We start from the raw sequence: 26,009 nt of genomic DNA on the forward strand, positions 1-26,009 counted from the left end.
TGGAATAACTTATCAGTCTATTGTGGTTTGTAACGTCATGGGGGATACTCTGCAAAATTTCATTTCATTCACTTCTGTCCCATTAGACCACATCTTGCAGGGTAAGGGGGTGATGCTATGTTTTTTAGAAATGGCATGTTTGAGGCATTTGGTGCATATAATTATAGAAATATCTCAAGAGAAAATACATATAGCATAATTTTCTCGAGGAAAATACACACACTTAGTCAAAAATACTTTGCTAACTATAAATTCCCCCTGAAAAAGAGATGAATTTTCACAAAAGACATTCCTGGTTCTAAGCTCAAATAGAAGGAATGTTTTCATGTTTTGGTGTCTTAAAATGCAGTTTGTAGTAAATACAATGTTTTTCCCTCCAGGAACCAGTTTCATAACATTTCGTGCTCTGTTGACCTTTATATCCAGAGCTGTCCACAGGCTAGAGAGATTAAAGTAATAGACTGTACACATCACAACTTTGAAAATCTTTCATTCCCTGTTTTCAACAGGAGGGTTATCAGGGCAGTCACCAAAGGAGAAATTACACATGGAAAAGATGAAGGTGAAAGGAGCAGAGGCTCAGAGGCTGAAAGTCTGCCTGGTGGCAAATCAGCTCCAAGCTCTGAGAGGTGAGAGGGGCTGGACAGCTCCTGGGGGTGTGTGCCAGTGCCCTGGCTGCTCTCTCTCTTTGGATGCTCAGCATAAATGCTGTCTGAGAAACAGAGCTTAAAAACTCCAAAAAAACATCAACAAACCAAAAAAATTATCTCCACTCATTTTATTTTACTCTCCTGTTCAGCTGGTGACCAATGTCAACACATTGTTTTTGTTTTCTGGCTTTTAATTGATGAGTTGTGTTCATGTTACAGAACTAAGGCTCTTTGTTTCTCTTTACTAATGAAATGTTAATTGATTATAATTTACATTTTCTTCCTCAAAGGCTGCTTGCTCTTCTCTTTCCATGATTATTGTCTCAGCTATTTTATCATTCTTCTGGGCTTAAGAGATCTCTGCTAGAGCCACTGATGGCATTATAAAATTCCAAGAGCAACATTCCTGTCATATCCTACCTTCAGAACGAAGCCAAAAGGCAGCTCACTTCTCACTTCTCACTTCTCACTTTTCCCTTGTTCAGCTGGATAGCCTACACTAGATATGGACCCACATTCTTTGCTCAGGTGCACACTCCTAGAAATTATAAAATTTGGACTGAAAAAATAATAACAATTTGCTGTAAGTTCTAATAGCAATTTTCTGTCTCTAAACTACTGTTTCTGAGGGACTCCAAAGAGATATGCAGGAACAGAGGATAACAAGTAAAAGGAACATCATGGAGTGTAGTATGCACATAGAGAAACCTATCTGTTCAAGCAAGAACTTGCTTCTATTTGTTACATTTCTAGATGTTCTGCAATATGCCTAAAGCTGATGGTGGCACTCTTCTTGACAGTTGATAATTTGATTTTTTTTCCCCACTGGGTGCTGCAGCACCTACCAGCTAATCCAGCTTCCAAGCTAGTTGTTTTCTTTAATCCATCCAGTTCACTATTTTTTCTCTCTAAGTTTATTAGGCCTTCTAAATCTCACCAGACTCACACCTGACTGCTATGAGACCAGAATTAGAATTTTTACTGCTCTTCTTCATTTTCATTGAATTGAGTAGGGATGAGTGAAGGATCTAAGAGACAAAACCTGAGGAATCTGGTGTCTGTGCTGCTCAATACTGAGGTTATGCAATATTAGTAGCTTTCTCTGAGAGTTTATCAGGAAAAGGACAAAAGGATGCTTGTGAGAGGTCTGTGCAGCTCTTTTTGTGTGGCAAACTACAAGAAAGTAATCATGCAGTTAACCATTAATGAAGCAAAAAAATTTTGTTTGGGTGGGGAATTCATCACCTGATAAACTCTCTGTACAGAATTAGGAATGAAGTAGTCTGTAAAGGCAGCTTTTATGTTTGATTGCCTTGCTTCACTTTAACATAAATCATCATTTTCTAGCTGTTTCCCAGAGACAGAGTGCATGACTTGTTCAATTAGAGATATTGAGTCATTATGACAACTTCTTCTCTTCTTGTCATCTCATTTTCACATGGTGAAATTGGTGTCCTGTGCCCAAGTTCACAGTAACATTGTCAAAATTGGTAGTATTTCACCTATCAGTAGGGAAACCAAGAGAGAATTCTTACTATTTTTATACATTTCTGTTTAAGAGAAAGTGTATTGAGCTGGGAACAGGCCATGAATTCACCTCTCCTACTGGTTTATTTCTACTCCAGCAAAAATATTTAGGTGCTGAATGCTATACATGCTTTTGCTGCTGAATGAACTGGGAGGCTGCATGGGGTCAGGAAACTTCTAGGAGAAAGAGTGTGGGAATTTCAGGCTCCTTTACACAGGCACTCCACCCCACTGCACTCAGGTCTTGTCTACCTCGAGGAGAAGCCTAGCATAGTCACAACATCATTTTTATGTTTAAAATGCATCAAATCTCTCTGTAATAGCAGACTGAACTAGGAACTAGGGACACATTTAAGGATAATTTAAATTGTTTAAAAAGTGCATCAGATTACCCTTTCTAACCCCCAGTGTTCTCATGGGTTTACCAGTATTTTCTAACAGAAAAGTTCCATGGGAAAATTTTCACCTGTTTTGATGTTAGACAGCAAGTGAAGTCTGCTGGTCACAGATGATTTTTTTGGTCAATTTTACTAACGTGAAACCTCCAAGAAGACCTGTCCAACCTTTCCAAATTTTTACATTGGTTGAAAGAATCAAGTGGTTTGGGTATAGAGTCATAGCTGCAACAGGAACACAACAGTGAACAAGTTGGTGTTTTTCTGGAGACGGACGGACGGATGGATGGATGGATGGATGGATGGATGGATGGATTTATTTTAGTTTCTGGAGATAGTGCTGGAATTCAATTGGCTGTAGAAGTGTCCAGAAATGTCATGTTCCTGTAGTTTCCCTTTACACAGTGGAGCAGCCTGGCAGGAATGGTAGCATGAGTTGTCTCTCCTCCTGCTGGGTGTGAATGCAGCGTGGATTGAACAGGGACAAGCACAGCTTCTGCAGCCTGGACAGGAGGCCATCTGCAGCTCTGGTAGAAGCACTAATACTTGTATGAAATGTATGGTAAAGCAATTGTAATTCATCCTTGCCTGTGCTTTTTCTTTCCAGGTGATGCCCCAGCCCACCAGGGCTCTGATGTTCTCCTCAGTTTAGCACAGCATTTTTCTCACAGTGCTTTGCTAAAGGAGCTGCCTTGCTTTGCTCAGAGCAATAACCCTTCTCTCCTGCTGTCTCCCTGCAGAGGCAGCACGCTTTCCCTGGGCAGCAGCAGTGCAGGGGCTGCAGCAGGACGTGCCAGGGCCAGAGGCAGCTCCCCCCAGGCTCCCCGGGAGCGCTCCCCGGGGCTGGGTGCGCGCAGCGTGACCATGGACTGCAGCGGGGTAAGGGACAGTCACACAGAGGGACAGTCACACAGAGGGACAGTCACACAGAGGGACAGTCACACACAGGGACAGTCACACAGAGGGACAGTCACACAGAGGGACAGTCACACACAGGGACAATCAGACACAGGGACAATCAGACACAGGGACAGTCACACAGAGGGACAGTCACACAGAGGGACAGTCACACACAGGGACACTCACACAGAGGGACAGTCACACAGAGGGACAGTCACACAGAGGGACAGTCACACACAGGGACAGTCACACACAGGGACAATCAGACACAGGGACAATCACACAGAGGGACAGTCACACAGAGGGACAATCACACACAGGGACAGTCACACAGAGGGACAGTCACACACAGGGACACTGCACCCCAGGGACACTGCGCACACAGGGACAGTCACACACAGGAGCACTGCACCCCAGGGACAATTACACACAGGGACACTCACACACAGGGACAGTCACACAGAGGGACAGTCACACACAGGGACAGTCACACAGAGGGACAGTCACACACAGGGACACTGCACACACACAGGGACAGTCACACACAGGGACAGTCACACACAGGGACAATCACACACAGGGACACTGCACCCCAGGGACACTGCACCACAGGGACACTGCACACACAGGGACAGTGCACACACAGGGACAGTCACACACAGGGACACTGCACCCCCAGGGACAATCACACACAGGGACAATCACACACAGGGACACTGCACCCACAGGGACACTCACACACAGGGACAGTCACACACAGGGACAGTCACACACAGGGACACTGCACCCCAGGGACACTGCACCCCCAGGCACTGGGCTGCTGCCTGCCCTGCCTGGAGCTCAGCCAGGACCAGCCTGAGAGGGAAAACCTGATTTTCCCCTCAGTTCTGCTGGGGCCTGTGGGGATCTCTGCTGGGGCACAGCTCATCTCAGTGATGGGGGTTTGGTTTGGAGCACGTTTCTCTTTTGTCTAAAATCACTGTGGATGTCCAGCATTAGGTAATGAGTTACAGATTCTGGACTGGGAGGCACAAGGGATGGGAATAAGCAATTTTTTGGCACTTGAGAGCCTCGCGTAAATGCTGTGAAATAAGGACATGCCTTTCAAGCATGCACAGCCCAGCATTCTCCCACTGACTCCTAGGGGGAACTTTGCAAGTCCAGCACTTGCAGACAATCAGCCAAACTGATTTTAGTTTTTCCTGGATTTGGACACTGGGCTCTGCATAAATTATTCCATACCACAAAATGTGTGATAATCACATTATCAGAACAATTCCTCTCACGTGCTGTTAGGCATCCTGGGAGGTATTTATTGCCATTAATGTTTGGAAAAAAGGTAGATGAGTATTCAGATCAGAGCCCTATTGAATGCATCAATTTTTTTTCTAACTTCCAGATACTTGGTCTAATATGTTGTCTTTCCTAATAAAAAAGTTAGTGTATATGAAGAGAAGTTTTGGGAGTTGTAAATAAATGGTTGTTTTATTTATATTCTTGTTGGCACATAGACTGACTTGTTTTCAAATGTATTAGATTTTTTTGAAAAATCCATTTAATTTAGATGGAGTTATGTTATTAACTTTTCTTTTATAGGCAGGCAGGAGATCACAATGATATCAAGGATATTGGCTTTATTTAAGGGGTTGTACTGGCATAATTTAATTAGTTCAAGGGCATTTGGTTTTGCCCTGGCTGAAATCATTATACTAGTACAAAAACCATAGGTTTTGTTTTTTCTTTGTTTTTTTTTCCTGATTTCTGAGCTGAGTGAGCTTCTAATAGATTTGAGTGTTTCTTTTTCTCTGATACTTTACTGTGATTCTTCAGCTGCAAACTCAGAATGTAAGCAAGAATTACATCTTTGTGCAAATTTTATGCATCATCAATGCTAAGCAAAGCAGATTAGACTGGAATCTAAATATATTCAGTAATAGACTGGATGTTAAAGGAGCTTTGGAGTTCTGGAATCTAATAGAAATTATGCTTTTTATAAACTAATAGTGAATATACTTGGGCTTTGTATTTATGGCATGTGCATTTTTCCTCTTGGGCAGGACATTGGCTTGGAAAATGGCATGATTATCCCAGCAAGTGAAAGTGTGCCTGAAGATTTAGTAAAGAAGCACTGCAGGAAACCATCTGGAACACCTTCCATTGCAGTTTCTAGGGTATCTTTGTCATCAGGCAAGTATTTTCTTCTTTCTGACAGCCTTTATTATCAGAGGATTATGCCCATTCTTGTGACTCTGCTCCTTGTGTTCTTAAAACACGTTGAAAGACCAAATGTAAGTTTCATTAATTTGTTCATTCTGACAACACTTCCCTTTTACTAATGAAGTTCATGCCCTTTCACAAGTTTTATATTAAAGAATGGTAATCCTTATCCCAGAAACATTGGTACAAAGTTATTGATAGGTTACTCACATACTCTCAGAGTTGTTACAAGATTTCATTCACAGCTGCTTGTTGTTCAATCACTCTCTGTATGAAATATTACCTGTATATAATGTTACTCTGCTGCTGCCAATACATTTCACACTCACTTTGCCCAGAAGCAAATTTGGGAAACAATGAGTGGTCAGAGAACAAGACCCTCACAGACTTCTTGTGTGTTCATTTTTGTATGTGATGCTCTGAACCAGTCAATCCATCAGTAATTTACCTCATTTCATTGGAGGCTGGTGGGTGGAAAGGGTTTGCACAGCAAGGTGCTGTCACAGCCACTTTGCAGCAGTGGATGGAGATGCTCTTTTTCCTCTCAGAAACAGGAGGCAGGAGCATCCTGAACTCAGCTGGCTTCCTGCAGGGCTGATGGAGGGGTTGGGTTTACAGGCTTCTCTCTGGAGCACAGCAGGACTCACTTTATTGTAGCTGCTTTTAGCCCAAAGCAGACACCTAGAGATGTATCCCACAGAGCTAATCCAAGGAGGGAATGTTCCTTACCTCAGACATTTCAGCTTGGAAGTGTCAGATTTCCTTGAGAATATTGTTCAGCTCCAGGCAGAGGTGTTACAGATGGCTACTGAGGAAGTAAAAATTCCCCTGTTCCTGCTACCTCACAAAATAAAAGTTTCCTGGTAGATAAGAACTGACCTCGTGTTACCAAAGCAGATGGATGCTGAGCAAAACTGTAGGTTTGGGAACTTGGGAACAGGCCTCAGACTGAGCATTTGTCTCTTTGGCAAAACTCAAAGGACACTCAGCTTGGGAGAGTGACCCTTCCTGCCACATCCTGTAGAGCTGGTAGAAGATGAACAGTCAAAAACCTTTCAGATTCCTACCTGCAGGATCCCAAAGTACTCTCTTCTCCCTCTTTTCTTTCTAATTACATCTAAATACACAAAAGATTTATATGGGGAGGACTGAGAGGCTTGGAGAAAAAAAAAAAAAATATATATTTTTTTTTTCTGTGTCTTATGCTATGGACTGGATGAGAAAAACTGCTGGAGCTCTTGAGACTGTTTCCTCCTAATGTCTGCACACTGTAAATGACAGAAGTACTTTCCACATCCATCTGTATCCCCACCTGCTTGGTTCTGATGCAGATTCTGGGGAGATTTTGGTGGTGGTGGCAGAATGTGACTGTCATTGTGAACACCTGGACAGTGAGTTTTGCAGCATTCCAGGCTGGCAGACCTACCAGAGAAAGTCAAAATCTTGATGATCTGCGGTATCATCCACAGAAGACAATCACAGTAGATAAATAAATAGTACAGGGGTAAAATTATTGCCCAGAATGCTGAGCAGCACCAGAAAGCACATTTTGTCATAGTGATGTTCAGTTGCCATAGTTTTGGCAGAAAACTAAAATAATGTTTTAATTTTTTTGTTAAAAAACATTGGGGTTGGGACAACACTTGTATGGGAGATGAAATGGAATATTTCTGTACATACTATAGGAAACATTTAAATTGTTTTTGTTTCCCAGACCGCAGCCGATCTGAGATAGATTTGAGTGAATCTTTCTCTGAAGGAAATGAGGATACCCTGAGCATAAGAAGCAAATCTGTACCTAGTGCCTTAGATCAGGAATTGGTGAGTTACTAATATGTAAATGTTCACTTGGTGGAAATTCTGTTTGGACCAATGAAATCAGGACTGTATGTGTATCTATATGAAATATGGGTAAGGCAGGACATTCTTTCAGGGATTTTTAATGAGTTTTTAATAGTGTCATCTTCTGAGTATGTTTGCTATGGAGTGATTTCAATGAATAATCATGGTTCCAGCTTGTTGTTAATTTGCTGGGTCTTTGAGTTCACAGATGAAAGAAACCTAGCCTGAAAATAAATTCCAGGCACTAAATTGCACATGCTCCAAAATTCTATTAATTCATATTTTCATAAGTTTTAATTTTGTTGCTGAGAAAGTCCATAGTTTAAAGGCTTTAATCTTTGTCTGATTTGGTTTTCCACTTATCTGTATTTTTAGCAGGAAGACCCAACTTTCTGTTCTGGCAATGTTGCTTTCCTCATCTTTCTGTTGACTCTTCCATGCACATTTTTTTGTGCATTCTGTGGACTGCTTTTCCTGAAGTGGTTCACAACTTCCATTTCCTGCTATGCACACCCAAATTAGGCAATTTGCAGATGTGCTCCAATGCTATAAAAGAACATCCAAGCTTATTAAATATGCATGGGGGGGAAAGTTATTTAAATAATTCTTTCTTTAATCACAGTGTATTCTAATGTTTCCAAATGTGTGCCTGTAGCTTATGCATTTTTCCTGTTGTCATAGTCCCTCCCTTCCATCTGCTCTTTCCAGAAGGGCATTGGCCATGGCAGAAATCTCCCCCTCCTGTAGTGTTGAAATTTGAGTCTTGGTGGAAAACCATGTGTTGGGATTTCCATCTTTTCTTGGATTAGTAGCAGTCAGAGAATGTGCCTGCATCATTGCTTTGGTTAATCTTTGAGGAATTAGCAAAAGATCTTCCTGTGTGTCAGGTATTGGTGGAAGAACAACTTCAAAAATAAGTGGTTTATTTTAAAATTGTAATAAAGGAAAACGATGTGCTCTTTATTAAGGAGCTGGAAAATAATGCAGAAGAAAAGCACAAAATAAAAAATGCAGACTCCAGATTTCTTTGTATCTTTTCTCTGTTCTAATTGACAGTTACAGTTTAGATATTTCTCTGAAGCAGCTGCCAGAGATGACAAATCCAGAGAGGTTTTCTGTTCTTTGATTTCTTTCTTCTGAATCAGAGATTTTGTTTTATATTTCTTTCTTGCTGACTGAATGAAATTTCAGATTGCCTCTCTGCAACTCTGTAGGTTCTTTGCTAGCACAGGGGACCTCTCTTGTGGCATAACCTTGATTTAGCTGCTCTGGGGTCTGGTGCTAATTCCCCTTTAAAATTCATTCATAACAGGAGTCCCAGATCTCTGATTTTACCCATATCCTCACTTTCTCTGCCTTATGAAATGAATTGATTGCATTCATCAGCTTTTGTGTTACCATATTCGTTTAGGGTAGGTTGTCTCACAGGACTCCTTCAGATTCATTATGGATGCAGTGGTTTGAGATGAAAGCTGTAGTCCTGCTGGAATTTAGTTTATTTGATGCTTGCATGTAAGAGACAAAAAGAAAGGTATCTGATGATGGTAACAACAGCTCCTGCAGCCTCAGCAAGGCTGGAGTTACCCTCCTTTTCTTCCAGCTGAGGTCCTTCAGTCTCTTACTCCTGGGTGATGGGAGTGGTGTGGGAGATGCCACATGTCCATTGGATATGCAGATTGCTGGAATTTATCAGCTGAAAGGGAAAAGACTTTTAGCTACTTTGCTGCCACCTTTATCAGGGAAACCCATGGGTACATACAGAGAAATCAGCTGGAAAACTGAGTGGATCTTTTCCTTCTCTAACTTAGTATTGCTTTTGAAAATGAAAAGGGGCAAGCCCCAAAACCCACATGGTGTGGCAGAGATTTACCAAGGAGCATGGGAACCAGCTAAACTCTGTTGTGTTCAAGTGTGAGCACTTTTCCAGAGAGCTGTGTGCTGAATTCCTGACCAAGCAGTGCTCAGTGCATGCTCAGCTGCTTCCTTAGGAGTAATTGGATGATGTGCCTTTTATAGCCCCCACTGGAGACCATGAGATTAATATCCTACTAGCTCTAACTTTAATAAGCTAATAACACCAACCAATTACACAGCTGCAATTCTGTAACACCTCCTGAGAACTAAAATCGTTGTTGTGCAAAACGAATTAGGAGTGTAAGTTAAATATTAACCTTTTTTTTTTTCAAGTTTTCGATTTCTGCTTGCAGACAAAAATTTGTATTCAGCAGTTGTTAGGACTCTGTGAAGCACCCCAATCTGAAGATGTTGCCTTACTTTTTTTCCCCTGTGTTTAATTATTTTGCAGTAAAAATGTAGCACTGCTTATTTTCAAGTTCACTGGTATGCACACAAGAGTCTAAAGCAAAGAGTTTTTAATGTATAGAATTGCTTCTTCCAGTTCCATGGGAAGTAAGAAAACTGTATTCTTGTTCCAAATTTAAAACTAGACTACATCACTTGACATCTGATCTCAATGAGGGGAGGAGAAATTACAGGTGGAGTGGTGGGGATTTTTTTTGGGTTTTTTGTTTTATTCCAGGTTTTGGGGAGATGTTACTTTTGAGTCATTCAGCTGTCTGTCTCCCTGAAATAGTTTGCTGTGTTGTGCCTAAGTCTTCATTTAGTAGAATGTATCTTTTACTTACTTTTTTTTTTTTTTTTTCCTCCTATGGGGTGCTAACAGCATATTAACAGACTAGAAAAATAAGAGACCAGCAGAGCAAGCTCATGGTACATGAAACTCAAGGTTTTCCTCAGTATGTAAATTTTGGTGATAACTTGCTCTGATTTCCCTCTGCTCAACATTACATATGCAGTAACAATTGGAAAGTAGTAACAGAAAATAACTTTTAGGTGATTACATATCAGTTCAGTCACTGGAGCAAAGGAGAAGACATGTAACAGTCAGTTCTTTATAAAGTATGGCAAATGTGCTGCAATTTTTTTTATGTTAACTGTGAATTCAACTCTTCAGCAGCATTTCTCCCCTGCTCTGTTTTTGCTGATTAGCACAGAAGTCTTTGAGACTCCTAAATTTGAATACAGTATTTCTCTGTTTAGTTTCAAAGAGTGAGAAAAACTAAGCAATAGAGAATGAGGTAGGTCAAAAGGTGAGGTTTTTATAGCTGCAAAGCAGATACAAGGAAATTGAAAATCTGACTTCCATTAAAATTTAAAACAGTGTCTTTCAAAATATACATATCCTAAGGCTTAGGGAAACACTGAGATTTCCAAGATATGGCTAATAGGATTATAATTGTGTTCTGGAGTTTTTCCTGTTATTTTAAGTAAGAGTTAAGAGTCCCATTAGGACCATCAGTCACATCTAAAGATTTGGTTTAGATTTTACTTCACTGCTGTGTTTAAACTATGAGGTTTTTTTCTGTCTATAGATTAAAGATGCTAAACTTCAGTCTTGTTTATTAAAACTCAAACACCTATATGAAGCTGTGCAATTACTGATTTTACACCTTTTTATTATTAATACAATGCAGAAATTTAATTATTTTTTTAAATGCTTACCTTGATAGTGTAAGCATTTAAATGGTACCATGAAGTATATGTGTGAAGATTTCTGAGAGCACAGCTCTCTCTTCCCCTTACACTCTGTGTTTGTGCAGAGATGTGCACAAAATGTGGAAAATGTGAACAAAATTCCTCTAAAGAACAGAACTCGAATGCATTCAGCACCATCTTCCTAAAGTGAAAACTTGTGAACCCAAATTAAGTGACAGAGGCTGACCAAATACAGTACAGAATACAACTAAAATGCCTGTTTGTCATTTAGGGCTATCTGGATGAAACAGAAGAAGACATTGATGACATAGTGGCCTCTTGTTATCCAAGAAAACATGAACATTTGACAAGTGGAATATCAACAGTAAGCTCTTGAGTAGAAAACATCCATTGTCCATCCACAAAAGGCCATATTTCCTCCAGAAAGGAATTTATTTCATATCACATTCATCTTTCATTCTACACTTGAGAAAAATATTTTAACATTCAGATAGACTTTCTATTATATTATTAATGCTGTTCAAAGCTAAAAATTATGTTCTCTGCAGGGCTTGGAAAGAGAAAACTGTTTTACATACTCATTAGCAGACTTCCTCATGCTTGGGTTATTATCAAGCTTACACATGGAGAAGGCAAAGCAGAGATGTTTGCAGTATGTGACTGCTCAGCTTTGCAAAGGAGCACTTGATCTTAATTAAATTGAGACAAAGAGAAAAAGACTGTGGGGGGATTTTCCTTCTTAAACTGCTTTCTGATTTTTTAGGTTCTAGGGACACAAACATTTGTCTGTTTCAATACATCCCACTTCAATGGAATCACTGTCCACCCCCCAACTCAGCTTCTCATTCTTTATGGCATGACTGCTGTGCCACCCATATCTGGAAAGTATTTTCCTTTAGTGCAGGAGAGAGGTGCTTGGGGATTAGGCTGGTGACAATAAAGGGATAGCTGCACCTGATGGTAGCAACAAAATTGGCCTAAGAAGACTTCTGCTGTTCATTGTGCAGTCTGTTATTCACTGGGAAAGAAAATGGATAATAAAAGCAGCCTTTAACATGTCAAGTTTATTACTATCTGCAGTGTACCTCATTTTTGGGATCTGTGGGCAGCTGCTAATATCTTCAGAGATGCTCTCTGGCCACTTTTCTTTATGGCTTGTGTCTAAGAATAGCTCTGCACAAAGCTACAACAAACTCTATGAGAGTGTGTGATGCTGAAGAGGATGAAGAAAGATGAGTCTGAATACTAAAAGGGAGGAGAAATTAAGGTCTATGACAATAACCCAAGAACTGTCCCTTCTAGGTGTCACCCCATCAGTCTGTACAAGCAAGGCCAAGGGAATCCCCAATGAAGCCCTTGATCCCAATGGAGCTGGCTGAATCCAAGCTTGGCTTACATAGGAGGAGAAGGGCTGAGAATATTAACATCACAGAGCATTTTGATGGCTTAGACCTGGCCATGTCAGACCATTTTCCCCTGTGGTTTTTGTAGTTCACAGACTCAGCAGAGAGTGCAGCCCTGCACCCCACATCAGACTCCAGCACCTGTGGACCCTGGGCTAATTCCACCCATTTAGCTGAGGTGGCAGAGACTCACAGCCTCCAATGCTTGCTGCTCCCAGGGATTTCATAGACAGAATCATTTCCTATCAGTATTGATAGGAGGGTTGCAGGGGCTTAAGTGTTTTCTCTGCTAGGCCACTGATTAAGGAATTGCATTTATGGATCTTCCCTCTGTGCTTCAGGCAGTGCTCTGTCCATGTGTTGGGTTTTGTCCTTTGCTGTAGATTTCCCTCTGACCTTTCTTTTAAGCAAAGTGCAGCTTTTCCAGTGCTGTAGGTTTGAGATAATCTCACATCTCAATGCTCCCATTTCTCCTTATTCACCATGACAGGATTTTTAATGTCACTGCATGCAATGTTATGGCAAAGTTGTGAATGGCCAGCTGCTTCTCACTGCAAGAGCAGGGCAATTTTACAGGTTCATTTCTTTATTCCCCTTAAGTGTCTTACTGACATTTCCCCATCATATTTTTACCTTCACTTGGATTGTTTTAAGCCTTTGAGCCTTCTTGCACAATATGTTCTTTTATCCTGTGGTGTCAAATGACTGTTAACTATTAAGTCACATTGAAATAATGTTGTTGATGAACAGTAGACTCATTTCTGTATGATACTTTTTCCTTTTTCCTTCTCCCTTTTCCTTTTCCTTTTCCTTTTCCTTTTCCTTTTCCTTTTCCTTTTCCTTTTCCTTTTCCCTTCCCCTTTTCCATTTTTTTCCTTTATTGAATTTCAAATAAGTATGGCTCGTCTAACAATTAATATTTGATGAAAAGAAAGAAATATCACAAAGGATAAAAGACACTTGAAATCTACCTGCAACATGAATGAGCAAAAATGGAAGTGGAAAGTGACATTGAAGAGAAATTGTATCTCAGTGTTAGTCTTTTATTTTGTGTTTTCCCAGTGTTATTGCATGAACTGTGAGTTTAGTTTTCTCTTCATCCTTCATCTTCCACATATTTATGTGGTGTTGTCAAGACCCACCACATCAGTGAGACTAAAATATTCCAGGGCTTTACTGCAGCATTAAGATATGATGCAAAACAAATATAATTCTTAGTGAGATATCAAAGTGAGACTGCATCCTTCATATATTTTTTACTACTTACTAAACAGGAATATGAGTATTTGTCTTTAAGATTTTACATTTAGTGTATTCAATGTCCAGTGTAAATGCTACAGAGCAGAGTCTGGGCGTGGGGGGCAAAAAGTGCATTATATCAAATTCTACAAAATTTATTTAATTTTCTTTGTGGTTTGCAAACAGTTCAGAAATTGTGTTTGCATAAATTCAAGGGTCAGGGTTTCAGACTTTCTGTAATGGTTTTTTTCCCCCAGCCATTTATCCCTGCTGCCTGCTTACATAAAGATTGAGGAAAAAAGTATTTAGATTAGAGAGAGAGAAGTGTTTGGAGTAGAAAACAACTCATCCACCTCCTGGTACTGGTATAACCTTGGGGTTTTTTTCTGAAGTGGGCATACAAACCATTGCAGGGATAATTTAGGTATTTTCTAGCACATACTGGACTGGTTAAGTTCTATATCAGTTCCTAAGCTCCTAAGTGTTAAAGGATATTTTAATTTATTTTAGAGGTGGAAATATATAAATGGTAAAGGCTGGAATTTACCTCAAGGCATGTTAGAAATTGGGGGAAATATGTCACATTAGCTGGTATGTGTTGATAATTCTCCAGTAATATTAACCAGTAAAGTTAATGGAATTTCTGACAATTATAAAAAGGATTAAAAGGATAAGCATTTCTTTTTCTTTCCTTATTTTTTTTTTTTCTTAATTAAGGATAAAGCCAGCCAGCAGAAATACAGCAAAAGCACCTTTTTGTTGCTGTTTATTTTTCCTGCATTGGTTATAAAATTAAATTTATGGGTAATAATTGATTATATAAATAACATTTTCCCTGTCTATTGTTGTTTACCACATTGACACAGAACTGTTTATCCCTTGAGCCTCCTGTGCTGCAGGGAGCTTGGAGAGTTGGGTTTTGTCACAAACCAATTCTTTCTGTGTCCTTTCCCTGGACTGTGCTCTTCCCTGCAGCTGGCAAGGAAGGAGATGGATCAAGACACAGTTGGTGAGATCCTGCTCTAGCAAGGAGAGGAGGGAAAACATGTCCTCCAATAATGAATTGATGTGGTGGTTTTTTCCCAGAGAGTGACATGTTTCAACATATTAGTGCAATTGTCATCTATTCTTATGGACTCCACAGGGAAACTGCCCTTTCTGCCAAAGGCACTGATGCTGCAAATACAGGAATGCTTAGACTTTGACTGGCTTCAGGGAGGATTGACATGCACATGGACATGTAAATGAAAATAATCCAGATATAATCCAATATGAATCCAAACCTGCTGAGCTACTGTTTTAAAATATAAATTTTTTATTTTGATACAGAGGTTTCCTCATTTCTGTGTAATTACTTTGAACCATGCATCCTTCAGTACTTGAAGTGTATGAGAAACACATCATTTCTCTTATTTGGTGATACCTTTTTCTTACTTTCTCACTGTGGCTTTGCAATACAAACTTCCTTTACCTTTCCCTATGGATAAAGATTTCTCACTGCACTTATTTCTTCTTATTGCAGCAGTCTAATGCTCTTATCTCTTGATCTTTTGCACTGCCTTCCTTAAAGAACTCCCCAGAAGGCTCTGACAGAAAATGGACATATTTAAATGTTCCTGAAGCAGATGGTGATACTGTGAGTTCTGAATCCTCTGCTCTAGCTTACTTTTAAGGTTTCTTTCTCCCTTTTTGTTGAAGACTGTTCCTGTGTGTCTTGCAAGGTTCCTATGTGTAAGAATTTAGGTGGTTACATATATTTTGGTTTTGGAGCAATCTTGTTCAATGAGTCAAAAGAAAATATGCACCAGATTTCTCAAATGCATTTGGTTCTGGCAGTGTGTGCATTTCCCCAGTTTTCTTTTAAAAATATTCAGTTTTTTCCTATTTGTAAATTTTAGGAAGTACTCTGCATTTTATGAGTGTGAAGGAAAAGGGATTGAGGAATGATATATTATGCTGTAGAGGAAAAAAATTGTGGTAGTATTGATAAAACTTTTTGACTTTACAAAATTGGCAGCAATGGGATGAAGGTTGAATTTTGCTCCTTCTTTTAGAATTGTTAATGAGAGACAGGTGCCACTTTAAATAAATATATTTTCAAACTATATCCATTATGGGAAGCATCCTTGTAAGTTTTCCTGAGGGCTCTGTCAGCAGTTGTCTTATGAGACTCAGTAAAAATGAGGTGACCAGCTGAGCCAGAGAAATTTTATTTTTTTTTCCCTGCTTGGAACTTACATGAGCTTAAAATTTATGTAGCCTGTCTGCTCTTCAGTTCATACATTAATTAAAAGGTGGTAATTTAGATTTAGTCATGTTTATAAATAGGTTTGAGTCTTGCATGGAAAAACATCTGTCTAGACATTTAAACCACTATTAACTACGATTCTTATTCCCTTTACATCAAATCATGGCAATTCTATTCTATGATGTATCTGTTTCCATAGCAAGTCCTCAAAAGTGTGACCATATTGCAAGGCTGTAGCATTATGAAGGGGGGAAAAAAAAAGGCTATTTTGGAGAAGAGGAAAGTGTTTCAGCCCCTGAGCCCTTTTTCTGTTCCCCTGCAGACGAGCATTACCAGCATGATGAGTGTGTACAGTGAAACTGGTGACTATGGCAACGTGAAGGTCAGTGGTGAAATCCTCCTCAATATCAACTACATCTACAGAACTGGTGCCCTCAACATCCTGGTGAGGAGCTGCAGGAACCTGGCCATAGCAGATGAGAGGAAGCAAAGGACTGACCCGTAAGCACAGAGAATTTCCCCCACCACATCCCACCCAGACTGGAGCCAGGGGCTGGGATCCAAGCCTGGAGCTCACAGGACCCAGCTGCTACAGCAGCATTTTGGTGCTGGCTGGGTTTGAGTGCCCTGTGGGAAGGGCATTTCCTGTGTCCTGTTTGATACTAAAAAATAAAAATAAAAAAAAAAAAGGAAGGAATAGGCAAGCAGCATTGAATTTCTTTTTACTTCTATTATCAAAACTGAAATATATGTGATGAGTGATGTTCTAGGGGCAAGGATTAATAGAAATAACTTTGTTTTCATGTGCCCATAGATGTACTTTGCAAGCACCATGTTTTCTGAATTTCTCATTGTAGCTTTCATCGTAATATGTAAACTGTCTCAACAGAAAGTAAAAATTAGTGTCTCTAATCATGATTAATCCATGGTATACAAATTATGAAGTTTTTAATTATCTTGTATTTGTAGTGTGTAGTTTGTCACATATGACCAATTGGTAATCATATATGGTAAAAGGGAAATTGTTAAGAAAGCTTGTTGCATTTCTGAGGATAAACAAATTAATTTAACTGTACCTTTTTTAATTCTGATCTTACCTGACTAACACCACAGTGTTTAGGTACAGGCCATACCTCTCCATGTTTTGCATATTCTCTGCTATGTTTACATTCTTAACACTGCAGAAATTAATTTCCTCACAAGTTACTGATGCACAGTGCCAGCTCTTTGCTCAAACTGGCCATTTTCTGTTCCTTGCTGACCCGGTGCTGCTTGCCCTGCAGGTATGTCAAAGCCTACCTGCTGCCTGATAAGTCCCGCCAAAGCAAGCGCAAGACCAAGATTAAGAGTAACAGCACCAACCCAGAATTTAATGAGACACTGAAGGTGAGAACAGGCTCCCTCTCAGGCTCTGATGAATGTTTCACTTGTGCTTACAGGTGTTTTCTAGATGTGTTCCAGTACAGGGATTAGAACTTGGAAGAGCTGCCTCAAAAGGGAAGGCGTTTAAGGAAAAGCATCTAGTAAACCTATGAGTTGCAATTTTTGGCTTAAGGAAGGTTAAGGTTTTGTTTGTTCCCCCCTTAACAGTTAAAAATTCTATTAGTTTCCATAGATCTGTTTCAAAACTCTTCAAAACTCTGTTCCCATCCAGCTGAGCTCAGGGTTGTTAGAAGCACCTTAAAGATTTTATATGCATGATGCTGAAATAAAGCTAGATTAGAACTTCCTGTCTAACTGATGTTGAAGAGAAAATAACACTTTGCAGTAAGATCTGAGTTCTTTTGGAAGCTTGAACTTATTTCTAAAGCAGAACTAACTTTGGTAAGAAAATGCCAGCAACTGCTTCACTATTTGTCTTCTTAGAAACCTGTGGTGAAGCTCATTTTCTGCTGCAATGGACTTGATGCACTTGAGGACACAGCACCCACAGCTCTCTCCTTCCTTGCCCTTTCCCCACCCCACTGAACTCTTCAGAGCTCCTCACAATTCACCTCCCTGGCCTGTGGTGCAGGTGGGAATGGTGGGGCTGCTGCCCCATCCCTGCCTCTCTGGCATCTTGACCTCAAGGCTCCTGCTGACTCCCTTTCCTATCAAGGGATGAGTTATCCAGCAGGCTCATGAAACCAGAAACTCTTTCTAGTTTCTCCTGAAGTATGTATATATTTAATTTTAGTTAAGTTTTAAATAAGTTTCCTATAATAGAGGCAAATAAATGTTCCCTGGCTGGTGTACTTGGCTTAGCCTGGCTACAAAACCATTTTGCAGGCACACACTCAGTCTGGCCATGCTGCTTGCCAAGAAGAGCCTTTTTACAGCCTCATTTTTGAATGGCATAGAGTAAACCTAAGGCTTGCCTGAACTGGGATAAAAATAAAGTATTAGATTTTATTTATTGAGTAATATAGCACTAAACATATTTGCTGGGTGAAGACAGGACAAAGAAGTTTCTCAAAAAACAAAAGGGGGTTACTTGAAATGTCCATAGATAAGGAAGAGATGTTCATTCCAACTGAAAATCCTGTTTTAAAAAAAAAAAAAAAAAAAAAAAAAAAAGAGAAAGAATTGAATCTGTCTTGTATCTTCTCTCTTTGACTTTTACTCCATTGTTGCAGAATATGAGGTTTCTCACAGCTGGCATCTAGGCTTAGGCATTGTAGATATATGTGTGCATAATTATCCAACTGACTTGACTGTTTCAGTTTTTGGAGAGTATTTGTCCACATCCAGATATTGTTCCTCATGCAAAAATAAGACATCTGGTGTCTTCAGCTAACACTAAAAGGGTGAATGGCAGGGAAATAATGGGCTTTTTGCTAAAAGTAGAGCACAAAGAGCCAGAATTCCAGATGTTTATAATTTTCTGTGCCTTTGTTAGACTATGATGTGAGTTTTTTAATAGTTTTCATGTATTAATAGCTAGAGATGAAGTTTTTTAGCTTTCAAATACAACAATGGTTTCTGATAAACTATGCATGCCTTGCAGATGCTACTGTACATGTTTTCAGAACCATTTTTTGTCAGCTACAAAGGAAAAACTGGAAATGAGAGGATGCTTTCTGGAAAACAAGGTTCAGCAGACTCTCTTTAGGGATGAAAGAAGCAGTGGGGTTTCTTTTTTCTATCAAGCTAGAGGTTGATCTGCTTCTTTTACATAAACTTGTAGGGAATTAACAGGATCATATTTTTAGGCATCATAATTTACTTCATAGTCATAAATACCAGTAAATAATGAGAAAAAAAAAAGCCACAATAGTGATAGTAACATAAATTATCACTAGATATACACAGCAAAGAAAGATTTCACATTAACATTCTGAACTTTCTGGCTAGATCAATCTTGTTTGCAAGGAAAGCAAATCTCTTTCATGCTCCATTTGCTAACTGCTGTGGGCTTGGGGAAACTGAGCTCGAGCCATAAATGGAAAATATTATTTCTGCTTATTCTGGGAGTTTCTTTTTCTCTTTTTCTGTTGGTAGTATGTCATCAGCCACTCACAGCTGGAAACCAGGACCCTACAGCTTTCTGTCTGGCACTATGACAGGTTTGGACATAACAGCTTCCTTGGGGAAGTGGAAATTCCATTTGACTCCTGGAACTTTGAAAATCAGAGTGATGAGTGGTTTGTGCTCCAGCCCAAGGTAAGGATTTCCAGGACTGCTGAAAGTACTGGGAAGAAAATTTAGCAAGAGTTAGTTATGTTTTTCCTTTGGAACTTGTTTATAAAGCAGGACTTTAAAAGTGTCTATTGTGACAATAAAAAAAAAAGTTTACTTGTTCATAATTCAGTAAAAGCTTGCTGGTTTTAAAGTCTCCATGAAAATTTCACATATGATTGGCTACTTAAAAACAATAACAAAAAAAAAGCTTTTAGCTAAACCATAAGTTCATCTTGTAATAAACTCCAATTTAAAAAATGACCTAGTAAATACATTAATTTTTAAAATAGCACATAAACTGAAGAACTTTCCTACCATACCCCACCCAACCTTTAATAACCTTAAGAGGTTATTAAAGAAAAAAAGCTTTATTTTTTTTCAGTTCAAAGTGCTTTACACCTTTCAGATGTGTCAAAACAACTTCTTAATCTCTCATTCACTTTAACTAGAGAGGCACAAGATAAGGCTTTTCAGCCTTAAAATTAACTGGGCTGTGAAACAAAGCCCTGGAACTAGTGAAGGATGGGGTGACTTCTGTGCCCAGGGCTCCCCTGCTTTAGCAAAGGGGTTTATTTTTGACAAAATTCAAAGAGCTGTTGTAAACTAGAGGATCAAAGGCTTCTGTCTTGCTTGCTCCTGCAGCAGCCATAATCCCCAGGAATTCCAGGGGCTTACACTGGCATTTAAAAAGTGTATTTTCCTAACAGCAAAAAAAAAAAAAAAATGAGATGAGCATCTAATATTGTCAAGATTTTCAGGATTATTTGGTTTTTCTATGTTCATTATATTTAAGGAAATAATATTATCTTTTGGGTTTCAGGAGAGTGTGTTTACTTTTTGTCTTTCTGTCAAGTGGGAGATGGATCTGTTTGGTCTGTAATTAATTTTTAGGTAATTTCTCTTAATCCTAACGGGAAAATAACCAAAAATGTCATGAAGCTCTCCTAGTCATGAAAATAAGTAACGAGGCACTAAGCATTTCAGCAGTCCAGCTGGAAGGTGTTATCTGCTTATTTCCAAACCCATTAAAATGATTTTAAAATTACTTCTTTTGCTGTCAAAGAAAGCAAACACAGAATTGGCCTTGTCTGCCTCCTAAGTTGTTGCCAATAATGTTTCTAAATTTAAAACAGTGCTAAAAGTTTTGATCAGCAAGGATGATAGTTTTAAAAATCAATTATTGCTTTTTGAGTTGACAAAAAATGAGGCATTGGTCAATATCCACACAAAATACACACTGCTCTCCTGTATGGAGTGCCTGATGGAGAAAGGAGTGAAGAAATGGCAACCAAACATTTTTTGGGATTTATGATAGTGCTTTGTTTTGTCATGAATCATTTAGCTGCTTTAGTGAAAAGGTTGGAGACTTGAAGACTTGTTTCTTCTATGAGCATTGAGAGATCTGTTTTCTAGAGGAGCGTGGTTAAGTCAGAAAAAGTGGAGAAAAAAAGTAGATTTCTGTGGCTAAAGAGGCGACAGAGTATAGAGCCATGCTTTATGTGAGTTTAGGGGTAAGGCTGACAAAATTTTTCTGACATTAGGATTTACACCATTGCTTGTCCACTAGTAGAACTAAATTAAAAATAACCTTTGATACCTTTATGGGAAACGATCTGAAACTTGCTTAGTTTAGCTGCCTGACTGGCAAAATGTAGATGTGCAAATTATTCCTCAGCTGTTTTCTACAGGTTCTCTTTAGTCCTTTGTTGTAGCAGCTGGCACTGGACACTGGTGGGAGACAGGACTGTTTTCCTCAGCAGCAGCCCTGCCTGTGTTGCTCTAAAATGCCTCAAAGTCACAAAAGGGCCCTGCTGCTGTGACTAAAATTGCTTTGCTCTCTGTCCCACCCTTGGGTGCAGACTTGGCCCCAGTGAACTTGGCCAGTGCCTCAGCCTGGAGTCAGAGTGAAGGCAATGCTGACTCTGCATTCACCTTATGGATCCCTGGTGGGGTTTATTTGCTTGTTTTCTTTTGGTAATAGAATTTTGATCTTCATGGGGTGTCAGGAAACAAGCTGAATACATCTCAGAGAAATACACTCACAGGTCAGACATTCCTCTCTAAGCAGTTCTTTAAAGGCTTCTGTGCTTCTCCAGCAGTGCTTTATCCATGTCCTTTGTCCTTCTAAAAAAATCAGAAGATTTTCTCATTTGTACCCAAAGCCAAGCACTGAAGCATGCACAGGAATCACATCACAGAATCACAGGATGGTTTGGGTTTGGAGGGACCTTAAAGGTCACCCCATTCCAATCCCCTGCCATGGGCAGGGCAGCTCCCACTGGCCAGGCTGCTGAGAGCACCTGAGCAGCCCCACCTCCCTCAGTGGAGTTGGATCTCTCTGGGTTGCATCCAATGTTTCCAAAATGCAATTTCCAACTTCTGACATGAATGGAAGTTCAGTACCCTGCCTCTGAAGGCCTAATATTATTTAACAAGGATGGACTGAAGAGCATTGGTTGCATTCTTCTGGATAAGATTTAAGCATTTATAAAGAAAGATGTAGAAAGGCAGAAATAGTAGCAGTGTAAAAAAGGAAAAGGGCACTGGGAATAACAGTTTTAAAGAAGTTTTTGTGTATCAAAGTTGCACTCTGCTGTCCTTCACCTTTGTTCCCCACACATCTATTCAAAGAGTGACTCAGGAGTGACTTCTCTAAAATACATGAAATTAATTACATTTTAAACCCTGGCTGGTGGAAATAAGGGCTGTCCATCAGCTTAAAGCAGTTACAGTTTATATACTCAGAAATAAGTTTGAGGGGTTTTTTTGCTGTTGGTTTTTTTAATTTACTCATGCTAGATAACTCCTCTGTGTGTTCACTGAACAGTGTCTAATGCCACATGAGTTTATTTCTCAGAGAGATTTCGTTCCCTAGCTCAGAAAGTTTTCTAAAATGTGATTGCCTCCAATTTGGAATGTCTAATTCTCTGAAAGTGGTCTGGTGTATCTTGATGTGTTTAACTGTTTAAACCACTATATGGGTGTATTACTCTCTTTTGACAGAATTAAAATCAAAAGAAGAAGGTGAATGAGTAACCTTGGCTGGATTTCTGGTTGTTTGTTTTCTCATCAGGTGGAGGTTGTGACAGATTTTGGGCTTCAATACAAAGGAGAACTGACAGTGGTTTTACGCTATATTCCCCCAGACAGAAACCTAATGCTTCCTTTGGGGCAGTTTCAAGGTAAAACATAAATAATAATGATTCTAAAAATCAGATGCTGATGATGCATTAAAAATCCTCACTTAGGGTAAAGATTGAAATCATACTTTAATATGCTCATTCATAGAATCACAGAATGTTAATGGGTTGGAATGGACCTGAAAGACCATCAAATCCCAGCCCTTGCCATAAGCAGGCACACCTTCCACTGGATCAGGTTGCTCAAGGCCTTATCCAATGTGATTTCAATAGTTATGTGTGGAAATTCTGAACCATGTGAATGTTTCTTTTGCTTCATCCTTTTCTCTTACAACTGAACTTAAGGAAGGAAAGGAAAGGAAAAGGAATATGCAGTCAATGTTGATGCATGGCTCTGACTTGATTTAGAAAAAAAATCCAGACATTAGGTAATATAATCAAGGGCAGCCACAGAGAAATAAATTGCCTGCATTGTAGTCTGAGAGTTCTTTTTTCAGCTAGTTATATACAGTGTTTAGCTGATGAAGTAGTAGAGTTCACTTAGTTCTTCATGCTCAATTCACCTTAATCTGCCTCCTCATTTTCAGCCTTTTCTCCCCACTGCTTTCCCTCTGCTCAGTCTGACTGTATTACTTCTGCAATTTAGTCCTGTAAAATATTATTTGAGTTCTTTAGGGTGAGCCATTATTTTCACTAGCAATGAATAAGGGAATAGAGTTACTATCTCTTTACATTGTATTAGCACGAGGAGCAGCAATGCTTTGAAGGGAGAGCAATCCCTGGGTAGCACCTGAGTGCACATGGATATGCCAGATGCAGGTATATCACTGTCCTAGTGACAGTATTGCTCGTAGAAATTTGCATTTGATAGCTTTGATTTCCTTCTTTTCCTTTCTGCTTTTATGACAGATGATGTTCCCTCTGGAGCAGTAAGGTTTACTCAAGGTTTTCTCTCTCAGGTGCTGATTGTTATCAGCTCAGTCAGGATACAGTCTGCATTTTTAAAAATCAGTACATTTTAACACCACTCCTGATTTTCCTTCCCTGCTGTTTTCAGCCTGAATCAGTGTGCACAGTCTCTGCTGCCAAGGGCTCCTCAGAGCCTGCAGCAGCTGCAGGTGCCTGTGTCCTTGTGCTGCTGTTTGGGAGCAGCAGTGTTGGGAGCACTGTGGGCTCTGAGAGCAGTGCATCCCCACACAAGGATGCACCTGGCTTATTTCTGGACTTCAGGCTTTGGGACAGAGGTTTTATAGCTTCCTTTGTGGTTCAGAGCTGCCTTAATATCAGCACTGGAAGTGGATTCTGAAAAGAGGGCAGGATTCACTGGGCATGCAATATTTTGTGTTCAGCATAGCAATCCTCAAATACTTTTTTTGGGACAGGACTTCAGATAGAGCATGTTGTTGTGTCCTGCAAGGACTAGCTAATAAGGGCTTGGTCAAGTTCTCTATCAAATATAGAGTGATTTTCTGCCTTAATAAGGAATGCTTTAATCCCATTGCAATAAATTACTTTTAAAAATCTAGCCAAGAAAATTTACAGATCCAAATCAGTCTTACAGTGTAAATATAATTTCTGATTGTAATTCTCCAACTTTGTTCTATGCTTAGGAAAGAGAGGCTTCAAAAAAGGAAAAAAAGGAGATTCTCATCTGCCATCTGGAGGCATATTAGAAGTACTTATCAAAGAAGCAAAGAATTTAACAGCAGTGAAATCAGGAGGCACATCTGATACTTTTGTGAAAGGGTTTGTGGGGTCTTTTCTTCTTCTTTTTGTAATGACTGCACTGGATCTAATTTAAGATTTGTGTCACATGCCTCTAAGCATGTGAGTACACAAAAAATTTACATAGTATGACAATAGATGTGGATTTTTTTAGATATGCAGCATTTTGTGTTGGATACTCAAAATTCAAACTACATAGAATGCTTCTGTTTGAAAAAAATTAATCCTGCATCTCTCATTATAATGGATTTCTCATAAATGTAAGTTATGCAGTATAAATGTTACATTTAGAAAATAATAAATATCTTAAAATATTTTTCTTTGCCAGTTTTTGCTCTGAATGCTATTTTTCAGGCCTGCTGATTTTTAGATATGTTCCAACTCATAGTAATGGGTTGAGTGTTGTTAATAAATGGGGTCCACAGGAAACATCCTGTGTTTAATTCCTTGATGCAGCTTACAATTTATCATGATCTTCTGGTGTGCTTAAAACTATCACTCAACACATGCATTTTAAGCAGAAAAAGTAATTCCCATTTCTTTCTGGACAATCTTTTCTTGTGCCTTGAGAGGGACACTGGACAAGATGACATTCTAGCCAATGTTTTTATGACTCTGACTGTATTTAGCCTCACTGAAACAAAAATTTTGTGGTTGAGATTTGGGGCGAGGAGACTTAATTCCAGTTTTTGCTACAACTGATATTGTAGGTGTGAGAAAAAATGGAGCACAAATGGAAAATAAGCACCTGAAGTTGATGCTTAATTTAATAACAGTGGGGACATGGGGTCCTGATCCCACTTGAGCCTCTACATGATTGTTATATATTATTAACACTATGTGAAAATCCATTTCCATGTTCATTTTCCTTTTCTTTATCTCCCAGATACCTGCTCCCAGATGACAGCAAAGCTACAAAACACAAAACTCCCATAGTCAAAAGGAGTGTGAACCCCCAGTGGAATCACACCTTTGCCTTCAGTGGCCTGAATTCCAGGGACATACGGAATGTCTGCCTGGAGCTGACCGTGTGGGACAAGGAGTCTCTCTCCAGTAATATTTTTCTGGGAGGTGTCCGTTTGAGCACTGGAAATGGTAAGGCCCATCTGACTCTTGTTGCTTTTCTTATTCTGCTCTGCTCTTTCCCTACCCCACGTGATTCATGTGTATGAAGGACAGAAATGTTACTGAGTGTTTTGAAAATATACGGGAAGTTGTGGAATTTGAAAATGGAGCAAAGGCAACATGTAGATAATCTGTAGATGATTTAGTTCTTTCCTCCACTGAATGAGACACAAAAATCATGTGCCCATTTGCATTTCTGCACAGTCTAAAAGAACTGTGAATACCTTGGAAAGCATTCCTTAGTATCCCAGTGAGGAATCTACTACTTCTGCCCAGCAGCAGCCTTCTGCTGATGATGGTGTGAGCTGGAAGAGGTGTGAATCCATTCCTCCTGTATTGGGAAAAAGTTTGTGGTGCAGTATGGGGAGATTTGTGAGCCTCTGCCCTTGTGCCTGAAGGAGTTCAGTGACAAACTGGTGCTC

The 26,009-nt window shown here is 39.6% G+C and overlaps 1 protein-coding gene across 2 annotated transcripts in view; it reads left to right on the top strand.

The window, feature by feature from the left end:
- The window catches only part of SYTL5 (synaptotagmin like 5), a 78,422-nt gene that overhangs the window by 46,837 nt on the left and 5,576 nt on the right, over positions 1-26,009 (top strand). Inside the window, exons 7-18 of one of the 2 annotated variants that reach the window (XM_056502538.1) lie at positions 510-629; positions 3,313-3,451; positions 5,530-5,659; positions 7,404-7,510; positions 11,319-11,411; positions 15,260-15,325; positions 16,260-16,438; positions 17,221-17,323; positions 19,418-19,579; positions 22,671-22,779; positions 24,348-24,483; positions 25,349-25,557. In XM_056502538.1, coding sequence (XP_056358513.1) covers positions 510-629; positions 3,313-3,451; positions 5,530-5,659; positions 7,404-7,510; positions 11,319-11,411; positions 15,260-15,325; positions 16,260-16,438; positions 17,221-17,323; positions 19,418-19,579; positions 22,671-22,779; positions 24,348-24,483; positions 25,349-25,557 — 1,553 coding nt within the window. The remainder of the gene's footprint in view (positions 1-509; positions 630-3,312; positions 3,452-5,529; positions 5,660-7,403; positions 7,511-11,318; positions 11,412-15,259; positions 15,326-16,259; positions 16,439-17,220; positions 17,324-19,417; positions 19,580-22,670; positions 22,780-24,347; positions 24,484-25,348; positions 25,558-26,009) is intronic. The other variant, XM_056502545.1, reaches the window with a different exon arrangement.

This window comes from Oenanthe melanoleuca, chromosome 1 (genome assembly GCF_029582105.1).
Source record: "Oenanthe melanoleuca isolate GR-GAL-2019-014 chromosome 1, OMel1.0, whole genome shotgun sequence".
In the NCBI taxonomy this organism is placed as follows: Eukaryota; Metazoa; Chordata; class Aves; order Passeriformes; family Muscicapidae; genus Oenanthe; species Oenanthe melanoleuca.